Genomic DNA, 12,015 nt, shown 5'->3' with positions numbered 1-12,015 from the left:
AGGAAGTCAGGATGACGAGATTTACCCAGCTTCGAATGATCGAGAAGGGGATGACATTAAGAGGCCATCTTCGAGATTGGAGCCTGAGGGCTTCTCCACCCTTGGATGCATACCAAAGCATCCGAACCATTGAATTGAGCGGTAAAATTTAGGCGGTAACCCTTGACACCAGAGCACACCCTCCCATCACGTGATCAGGCCGACGATATTAAATGCCGTGACCAAATGTTCACAGCTGAAAGCGCCAGCACAGCAACAGAGCAGGGCGGCCTCGGGTTGCTATTTCCGGTGACAGAAATATGCAAGGCGCCAAACCAAATGTAAGCCCGGAGCCCATACACGGTGGCCGGAATAGGAATTATCATAAACAATATATCAATCGCAGAATCATATTCATTCGATGACAATTGCAAACCATGGAAAACAGTGGTAAATGTAAAATTATATTAACGAATGGTAAGTGTAAGTCGTTGATATTAATTTTTTTTTTTAATGTGTGTTTGGGTATGTGACACCTTAGTATAATTGCAGAGAGTCCTTCTTTACCATTAGAATAATTATTATATTATTCAATGGCTCAGTAAATCATATACCTTAGTATAATTGTAGAGAGTCCTTCTTTACCATTAAAATAATTATTATATTATTCAATGGCTCTGGAGTTCTGACGACCCTCATGAAGTGGTGGGAGATTGATGGAGTTTATTAAAGAATCTTATTAGTGTCATTTGGAAAGAAAGTTGTTGGACATTCCTAAGGATTTCATTCAATTAGTGGGTGGGACTCAAAGGGGCATTTTTTTTTATTGTGGACGGTAGATTCTGAAAATATCTTAAAAGATCAAATTTTTCGACTCTCCTTACGGAGAATCAAAGAAAGGGCTACATATTGAAACTTTCATGACGATGCATCGTAATTTTTAAACTTATGAAAAGTAAGATTAACTTTTTCATACATGTCCTTGTCAAAATTAAAAATAAAATAAAAAATCTCATAGTCAAAATTAAAAATAAAATAAAAAATCTCATATTTTCTTCTTTAAACCATTTAAAAATACGTTATATTAATATTTTTTTAAAGGCCTGTCATCTTCCACGTCAATCTTTAGGAAAGATTACGTAGGTAACACGTCAGAAGTAAAGATTTCCAAATTACTTCGAAATAAAAATAGTTCAACCATAAGTATTTTTTTCGTGTGGACCTGGTTCACAATAAATATTACAGTTCTAGTGGACCAGGTTCAGGTTCAGGTTCATGTTCATGACGCTGCAACGACATGATTTCGGAGACGAAGAGATCGAGATTGGCGTGGGAGGATCCTCCCTCCGCCACTGCTGCTCTCGCAGCCGCCTTTAATTCTCTCACTCTCTCTCTCAATTTCTTTCCCTCTTCTTCTGCCATTAACGCTTTAACAATTCTTTCTACATCCTCTCTCGTAACCAGCCAATTCTGGTCGATTCTCTGGGGCGCCTCCAGTGCGATCTGGATCTCATCCACCACAAACTTTGAGTTGAAGTGCTGCTCTGCATACAGCGGCCAAGCGATCATAGGAACGCCCATCGTCGTTGTCTCCAGCACGGCGTTCCATCCGCAGTGAGACAAAAAACCGCCGGTGGCAGGATGTGCCAAAATGCTCAACTGCGGTGCCCACCCCAGAATGATAAATCCTTGCTCGCTCTCCACCACACGATCGTGGAATCCCTCGGGGAGAAAGTCCAGGACCGACGAAAACGCCTTCGATCCAGAGTCCGACGGTCTCCGCAGAACCCACAAGAACTTCACCCCGCTCGCTTCCAAACCCATCGCCAGCTCCTCCGTCTGAGCGATCGATATGGAATTCTCGCTCCCGAAAGAAATGTAAAGCACGGACGCCTCCGCCTGCGCGTCAAGCCACTGCAGGCACTTGTTTTCATCCGTATCAACCCCGATCTGGACCGCCGAGGCGATTTTGCAGGGTCGGTCCTCAAACGCCTCGGCAGGGAGCAGGGGACCAATTGTCCTGATCGTACCGTTGACCCTCTGAAAATGCTCCACAAACTCCGTCTCCATCTCGTAGAAGGTGTTAGCAATGATCCTCCAGCTCCGCTTGTTGCCTTCTCTCTGCCGTTTCCAAAACGGATACCTCGCGCTCTCCGTCGTCGCCTCCGGAAGCTCCGGCAGCATCTGAAGCCGTGTGAGACGCACTTCCTTGGGAACCCCCGGCACAACATATCGACCCGAAGGGCTGCGCGGTAGATTGCGAGGCAGAACGTCCCACACAATCTGCTGCACGGACTCTGAGAACATGCCACAGGTGTCGAAGCACACTCTTGGGATGTCGTATTTTTCGGCGACGGCGGATGCCCAACCAAGGAGTAAATCGGCAATAAGGCACACCGGCGGAGCGATGGCACTGCAACTGCTTATTTCTCCTTCCAGATATCGGTGGAGGAAGCGGTCAAAAGGGTCTTCCAAGCTCTGGTTCGCAACGTGCATGTGGGGCAGCTTATGCCACTGCATGCTGTTGCTGTTGACCTTGCCCAGGACCAGTTGGTCTGCGGGGATCTCCATTTCCACCAAGTGGATGTCCAGCCCACTCTGTTTTGCGGCCTCCACTTTACTCTTCAGAGCAGAGATGTGATGAAAAGTGACGACGAAGGTAACGGTGAGGCCCCTGGCAGCGAGTTTCATGGCAAGATGCATGAATGGAATGAGATGGCCGTGACCCATAGACGGCAGCATCATCACATTAGTCCTTCCACCATTCTCCAGTATGCCAGGCGCCATTGATTCTGTGTAGGCAGGCAAAGCACTGAATTTCACACAGACACACAGTGCAGTTTGGGAAGCAGAATTCGGTAGAGATGGGATGAAGGAAAAAAGCATCCACTGGTGATCACTTTATAGAAAACATGGCCTCTGGGAATTGAACCCGTGATGACATGAGTGCTCACGGAGAAGAATGACGACACAAAGAGACTCTAAGCAGCTCACGTAGACTCAGGTTGCGTTGGAGCAAAGCAGCGAATACGATCACATGTTACAGATTTCACAGAATAAGATTTGGCTATGTTTGTGATGCTTGATGGTCCTTAAAGGTAGGTACAGGGAGGCGTGTGGCAAGTGGATGTTTGCACTCAATTGGGATTTGGCCACCACAGAATTCAAAAAGGGCACATGGTTTTGCTGTTGAGTCCTTTTAGGAAATGATGTGGAAAGATATCGCACTCCTACACAATTTATACCATTTTCTCTACCCAACACAAAATATCTTAATTATGTTTGAGTTTTTTTTTAAGGAAATGATGTGGAAAGATGTCGCACTCCTGTCAGAATTTATACTATTTTTACCCCGACACAAAATATATTATTTTTCCCCCAACACAAAATATTTTAATGAAATAAAGATACAAATTTCTCCAGAAGGGAAACGCCTCTAAATCTTCTATTTTTTTTTTTTCAAGTACCCAGAATTTCGGGCAATTCGTTTACATTTTCTAATTTTTGGTCGAGTATATTTTCTGTTAATTTTTAATAAAGATTTATTTATTTATTTTTACATAAATGAGTATGGGTCATAATTACATGTTAATTTTTAATGAAGATTTATTTATTTATTTTTACATAAATGAGTATGGTCAGGAAATAAAAGATATAACTAGCATAATTACATTAGTAAACGTGATTGATATACATTGAAGCATTAAAAGTATATATCAATCACACATACACAACCACAATTAAGATTTATAATAATGATTATTAATTATAATCATTATTAATGAATATTATTATTTGTTCAATGATTTATTTAACTAATAATTCATGTATTATTAATTAATTAATTAATTTAAATAATTCATTCATTAATTTAATGAAATATTTCATTAATTAATTTAATTAATTAATTAATGCATTATTAATTCATTCATTAAATAATTACATAAATTAATATAAATAATGATAATGATGATTAACGTCCACTAAGATCAACATGGCCTATGAGACCTCAAGAAAATAGAGTCTAATTGTCATTCTTCAAAATCTTGTTTTTGTGATAAATAAATTACTAATAATAAATATTGATATAAATAAATATATTTATTTAATATTAAATTAAATGATTGACCATGGTGATATCGCAACATTCAACCATGGTTGGGTAAACCATGATTATAATATTGAGACAATCTTTGTCATAATGCAATGTTGGACCATGGTTGTGACAAAGATTGATTTTCATATTGAGACAATTTTTGTCACAATGCGATGTTGGACCATTGTTGACCATGATTGATTTTATAAAACATTGTTGGCCATAGTTGACCATGGTTGAATAAAAAAAATATTAAACCTAGGGGACCAATATTACAAACCCAAAATAAATATTATAAACACTAAAATAAACATGTTTGACCATGGTTGATTTCCATATTGATTCAATCCTTGTCACAATGTGACATTGGACCATCGTTGAGCATGCTTAACCATGATTGATTTTCAAATTGAGAGAATCTTTGTCACAATGTGACATTGGACCACGGTTAGACATTGTTGATTCTCATATTGAGACAATATTTGTCATAATGCGACATTGGATCATGGTTGACCATGATTGATATTATGAACCTAAGGGAATGATAAACCCAAGGGATAAAAATTATAAGCTTAAGGTATATAAATTCTAAGATAAATATTATAAACCCTAAAATAAACATGGTTGACTATGGTTGACTTCCATATTGAGACAATCCTTGTCACAATACGACGTTGGACCATGGTTGACCATGATTGACCCTGATTGAGTTTTATACCAAGACATTTTTTATCACAATGCAACATTGGACCATGATTGAACATGGTTGATTTTCATATTGAGACAATCACTGTCACAATGCGACATTTGACCATGCTTGACCATGGTTGTTGTAGAAATTCCTTGTAGATTCAAACTGCTTATGCAATTTTATAAAACAAAAGACTTGAATATACTCTACTCATCAGCATAAAAAATTAATTTATTAAGAAATAATGAAGCATACAAGAGAAAGAATTCAATCAACACATCACACAATGATTTCCTAGGGAAAGTCACGACTAAAAACCCTGTTATTTGTATATTTCATTAGTTAGAAAATATGAGAAGATTACAATGCTTTGTTCAAGCCCGAGCAACCTCTATAGTATCTCTATATATCTCACTGCTTCCTAAGGTGCATATGGCCAATACATAGCTAATTTTCTAGCATTCCAAGCTCCTAGTTCCTTATGTTATTCAATGAGGATTTATGCCCCTATTTAATATGAATTTTTCTCCATTGGATTGCACAGTTCCTTTAGGCTCTTCCTTTGACTGCATGCACCATCTATACAATTTAGATAATAATACAATTGATAGTACACTACCCTTGAACTCCAATATCAACTGGGTAACTCTCAGATCTAACATGCACGAGTTATTTATGGTTGAATTATGAGTTAATTGGTTGAACACATGAAACAACACCCCACTGTGCGACCTCCTGCTAGTTCCTCCATTAGTTGGAACTAGTTTAACTTACTCTAACTCAATTAAACTGAATTAATTAATTACAACTCAAAATAAACTCAACCAGGGCTCCTATAAAGTAGGATACACTCTACATGACTCTAGTTAGATCCTTAACTTGAATTAACTAGACCAACTAAGTCATATTAACTTAGTTAACTTGTTAAAGTTGTCTTGTGATGTGGAATTACAATTTTTCTTCTAATTTAATTCAAGAACAAAATTAATTTAGGAATTTATTGTTGCATTTTCAACACTCCCTCTCAATAAGAAAGGGATTCACATCTAACTCGATCCAGCACCTTTAGAATGTATTGCATGCAACACCTCTCATGGTTACTGTTGCTACTGCAACATCTGCAACTAAGAATAATAAATAAATAAAAAATAATAACTTAATCAATCTACAACTATCTACTGGGAAAATTTTGTTGTTGTTGACTCTATTACTGAGCATATTGCTCTACTTTAAACTCTCCTATGCAGTCCTTAGTAAAAGAATGAAATTGACCCCCTGCTATTGAATATTGTGGGCCCTCGTAGCAAGGTAATGATCCATGAGATAAAAACACCTCAATGGACCCTGCCCAAATTTCTACAACTCTTGGGACTATTGCTTCACATTGGCCCACCTCACACAAGGAGGTATAATTACATGCAAAGTGAACTCTGATCTACTCATACTGTTGCTACTACTGCTCTGTTGTTTCTTTTGCACTGTTGCAGTAACTACTATAATAATGTGAATGATCTCCCCATATCCTGAAGTACTAGCTTCCATAGGGTTGCTCCCTCTGAGTCTCGATCTCCCTGTGGAAAATATATATGCTCCTCAATCTACGAATGTCAATGATCACAACTCCTTTTTGTGTCACTAAATATTGGCTCATTGATATGGCCACTAGCAACCTTCTTGCTCCATTAAGAAGTCTGCACATAGGGTCTTATGGATCTCACCTGAACTAGAGCTCCATCAATCTGCAAGGACAACTTTGAATTCTTCTCTTCTATGGTGATTTCAACTCTGATACCATGTAGAAATTCCTTGTAGATTCAAACTGCTTATGTAATTTCCAAAATCTACTCTACTCATCAGCGTAAAACAATTATTTGATCGAGAAATCGTGAAGCATGCAAGAGAAAGAATTATATCAACACATTACACAATGATTTCCTAGGGAAAGCCATAGCTAAAAACCATTGTTATCTGTATATTGCATTAGTTAGAAATATGAGAAGATTACAATTTTTTTCTCAAGCCTGAGCAACCTCTACACTGTCTCTATCTATCTCACTGCTTCCTAGGCTGACTCTTGCCAACGCTTAGCCAATTTCCTAGCCTTCCAAGCTCCTAATTCCTTGCGTTGTTCAACAAGGAATTAGGCCCCTATTTAATAGGATTTTTTCTCCATTGGATTGCACAATTCCTGTAGGCTCTTCCTTTGATTGCATGCACCATCTGTACAATTTAGATAACTATACAACTGATAGTACACTACCCTTGAACTCCAATCTCAATTGGGTAACTCTCAAATCTGACATGCATGATTTATTTATGGTTAAATTATCAATTAGTTGGTTGAACACATGAATCAACACCCCATTGTCTAACCTCCTACTAGTTTCTCCATCGATTGGAACTATTTTAATTGACTTTAACTCAATTAAAATGAATTAATTAATTACAACTCAAAATAAACTCAACCAGGGCTCCTATAAAGTAGGAGACACTCTACATGACTCTAGTTAGACTCTCAACTTGAATTAACTGAACCAACTAAATCATATTAACTTAGTAACTCGTACAAGTTGTCTTGTGACATGAAATTACAATTTTTCTCCTAATTTAATTCAAGGAAAAAAATAATTTAGGAATTTATTGTTGCATTTTCAATAGTTGGGTATGGATGGCTATGATTGACCATGGTTGACCATGATTGATATTATAAAACCAAGGGAATAATAAACCAAAGGGATTGATATTATAAAACCAAGGGAATAACAAACCAAAGGGATTGATATAATAAATCCAAGGGAAAAAAATAAACCCAATGGATTAATACCAAAACCCCAAGGGATTATGAACCCAAGGGAATAATAAACCCAAGGGATTGATATTATAAACCCAAGGGATTAATATTATTAACCCAAGGGATTAAATATGATAAACACTAAAATAAACATGGTTGACGATGTTTGATTTTCATATTGAGACAATCATTGTCACAATACGGTGTTGGACCATGGTTGAGCATGCTTAACCATGGTAGATTTTCATATCAACATAATATTTGTGACAATTCAATGTTCAACCATGGTTGACCATGATTATCATATTGAGACAATCTTTGCCATAATGTGACATTGAACCATGGATGAGACAATGATTGATTTCATATCGGGACAATCTTTGTCATAATGCAATGTTGGACCATTGTTGACCATGGTTGATTTTCATATTGAGACAATCATTGTCACAATGCGACATTTGACCATGGTTGATTTTCATATTGAGACAATCACTGTCACAATGCGACATTCGACCATGGTTGACCAAGAATGGATATGATTGACCATGGTTGACCATGATTGATAATATAAACCCAAGGTAATAATAAACCCAAGGGATTGATATTATAAACCCAAGAGAATAATAAACCCAAGAGACTAATAATAAAACCCTAAGGTATTATAAACCCAAGGGAATAATATTTTGACCCAAGGGACTAATATTATAAACCTAAGGTATATAAAACCTAAGATAAATATTATAAACACTAAAATAAACATGGTTGACCATGGTTGATTTTCATATTGAGACAATGTTTGTCACAATGCGATGTTGGACCATGGTTGAGCATGCTTATCCATGTTTAACCATGGTTGGACCATAGAATATTTGTGACAATGCTACATTTGACCATGGTTGACCTTGATTAACCATGTTTGATTTTATAGAACATGGTCAACCATGGTTGACCAAGGTTGACCATGATTGACCTTGGTTGATGATGGTTGGCCATGGTTGATTCTCATATTGAGGTAATATCTGACACAATGTGACGTTGGACCATGGTTGACCATAATTGAATTTATACAACATGGTTGACCATGATTGATATTATAAACCAAAGGAAATAATAAACCCCATGGATTTACACTAAAAACCCAAGGGATTATAAACCTAAGGGAATACTGTTAAACACTAGGAATATGAATGCTTAGATTAATAAACCTAATGGATTGATACTATAAACACAAGGGAATAATAAACCCAAGGGATAACAATTATAAACCCAAGGTATATAAACCCTAAGATAAATTTTATAAACCTTAAAATAAACATGGTTGACCATGCTTAAGCATGGTTGATTTCCATATTGAGACAATCCTTGCCACAATGCGACATTGGACCATTATTGAGTTTCATATCAAGACAATCTTTGTCACAATGCGACTTTGGAACATGGTTGACCATGGTTGATTTTCATATTGAGACAATCATTATCAGAATGTGACAATGGACCATGGTTGTCACAACATGACAGTGGATCATGGTTGACCATGGTTGTCACAATGCGACATTATACATTGAGACAATATTTCTCACAATGTGACCATGGTTATTAACCGTGGTGGATGATGATTGATTTTCATATTGAGACAATCTTTCTCAAAAAATTTATACATGCTTAAAGTCAAAATATCATATTTTTTTTACAATTAAAACCTAAATTTGTTGTGATTATGAAGAACTAAAAACCACTCCATTGTATAATATGAATGGTTAAAAAGAATTTACGATTGTTATAGATATGGTTGATATACTCCAATAGGCATGTATGGTAGAAATATAAGATTTATGAAAGAAATAATATTAAAGTTAGTAATATTAGGTTTATAATATCAATATTTACATTTTTCTCCCAAAAAAACAGCGCTACATTTAAGTGGATATTTAGAAAAATAAAGATAAATAAGCATAAGATATATATATATATTTCTGAAAATAAAAGTGGCCTTTAAAATTTTTATAGGGACAAAATTTATATATGGTTGGTGAAAATTCATTTACATTTAATGCACAAAGGCCTCTAATTATTTAAGTCATATGCCTCTAGTTTTGGACGAGAGCAGTCATCATTCAATGTTACTTGTGCGAGCTCTTCCAACTCAGAACAAACTTTTTAGACTAAGAAAAATCTCTAAATTATGTGCGAATTTTGTCTGGACGTTTTTTCGATTTGTTTTTCGATCAAATAAATTTGAGCATTTCTTCTCAGTCACCTGGATGGATTATTAGTTCTTGCAGGTACATCCGAAGATAAATTTCTGGTATAAATTCCTATCAGTGAGGAATGAAAACTTTAGCTACATATTTCGTAAATTTTGATGGACAAACATTTTCAGGAAAGTCACGCTTACACATAAGTAACAAATAGATTTGTTCTACCTTGCTCACACATGAAGAAAACACATTTGAGGAATAAGACACACATAGATCAAACCCTTGAAGGAAATCCATTAAAATCCAACTATGATGAGGAAATTAAATATCTCACATATTGTATCTGGACACAGATATCCTTTGCCTGGATGCAAAATGTTGAATAGAAGAACTAAATCAAGCATTCAAATAATTATTATACCCAGGGTGTTGTGAGGAAAAATCGTAGGGAAACTCTCATTTCTGACTCATGAGAAGTAATTTAAGTAAAGTGGTATAGATGTGAAGAATTATCAGTTCTAATGTCGTATTGTGACAACTATGGTCAACCATGGTCCACATTCACATTGTGACAAAGTGTCTTAATATGAAAATCAACCATGGTCCAACGTCTCATTGTGACAAAGATTGTTTTGATATGAAAATCAATCATGGTCAACAATGGTCAACCATGGTCGAACGTCACATTGTGACAAAGATTGTGTGAATATGAAAATTAACAATGGTCAACCGTGTTTAATTTAGAGTTTATAATATTTATCTTAGGATTTATATACCTTGGGTTTATACCTTCGGGTTTTAGTATTAATCCCTTGGGTTTATTATTCCCTTAGGTTTATAACATCAATCCTTGCCAACATGGTCTTACATTCGTTAGGGGTTTTCCACAATACATGGCTCCCATTCATTTTTGATATTTTTTATCTCTAGGTCCAACGTCACACTATGACACCATGGTCTAACGTCACATTCTGACAAAGATTGTATCAATATGATAATAAATCATGGTCTAACATTGCATTATGAAAAATATTGTCTTGACATTAAAATCAATCATGGTAAACCATGCTCCAAGGCCACATTGTGACAAGGATTGTCTCAATATGAAAAATAACCATGATTGACCATGGTTGAGCAGGGTTGATTTTGATATTGAGAAAATCTTTGCCACAAAACGACGTTGGAACGTGGTTAACCATAATTGATTTTCATATTGAGACAATCCTTGTCACAATGCGACATTGGACCATGGTTGACCATGTTTGACCATTGATGAGCCTCTAAATTAGACATAAATTAAGGCCCATGCCTCTAAATTAAAACATAAATTAAGGCCTATGACCATCCTTTAGCACATTAAACCTATATTTTTGTATTAGATAATTTAATTTTAACTTTAATATATTCATTAGGAAGGTTTATGAATAATTGAATATTTGTACCTAATATATATATATATATATATATATATATATATATATATATATATATATATATATATATTGTGGAATATTATGAGAATATTACGCAGATTATGAAGAGTTGGAGGAGGAGATAATTTAGGGACTTGTTCCCTACTACTGGAGGATCAATAATAAATAATAATTCAAAAATATATTATAGAATTATGGCACAAATTGTGGAACTCCAATGATAGAGAAAATCTAGGAATGTGTTCCACTAATCAAGGGAGCAGATCCACCAATCAAGGGAGCAGATCCACTAATCAAGGGATTTCAGTGGGGAAAGATTCCTTCATCCACGAGGAATGATTATTAATCATTTTTTATAAGTACCAAGTCGAATTTTCCTCTAGGGAATGATTGAGAAAATTTAGGAACGTGTTCCCTGCCATTTACTGCAAATTCTTAGTATTGGGGACTAGATCCACTAATCAAGGGAATTTGGTGGGAAAACTTCCTCCATTCATGGGGAATGATTCCTAATCATTTTGTATAAGTACCAAGTCGAATTTTCCTTTAGGGAGAGATTTTCATTAGTGTTATTTTGGAGAGAGCTTGTATTTCTGCATCTCCATTGTATTTCTTGGAGGGATGTAATTCTATTGATGAAAATAATGAATATTGGTGTCATTTTCAGCTTATAAATCTTGTTCTCCTCCATAGGTCCATGAGTTTCCTTGGGTTTGGCCATCCCAGGAACCTCAGAGCCCTTTTGTACCATTTTATTTCCTTTTTTTCATTACTTCTTCACATGCATCTTTAGTTTTTATTTCTTTTTATTTTTTCATTTAGTATTA

The 12,015-nt window shown here is 35.9% G+C and overlaps 1 protein-coding gene across 1 annotated transcript; it reads right to left on the bottom strand.

The window, feature by feature from the left end:
• Positions 1–1,003: 1,003 nt before the first annotated feature.
• Positions 1,004–3,084, bottom strand: LOC149146490 (scopoletin glucosyltransferase-like). Its single transcript, XM_089448928.1, has one exon. It carries the CDS (start codon positions 2,863–2,865, stop codon positions 1,219–1,221), a length of 1,647 nt encoding a protein of 548 aa, XP_089305054.1. The 5' UTR covers positions 2,866–3,084; the 3' UTR covers positions 1,004–1,218.
• Between the last annotated feature and the right edge of the window lie 8,931 nt (positions 3,085–12,015).

Source organism: Pinus tabuliformis, chromosome X (assembly GCF_031772625.1).
Source record: "Pinus tabuliformis cultivar Carrire ecotype Pingquan chromosome X, CPIR1, whole genome shotgun sequence".
Classification (NCBI taxonomy): Eukaryota; Viridiplantae; Streptophyta; class Pinopsida; order Pinales; family Pinaceae; genus Pinus; species Pinus tabuliformis.
This window is presented reverse-complemented; position numbering and strand designations above follow the sequence as displayed.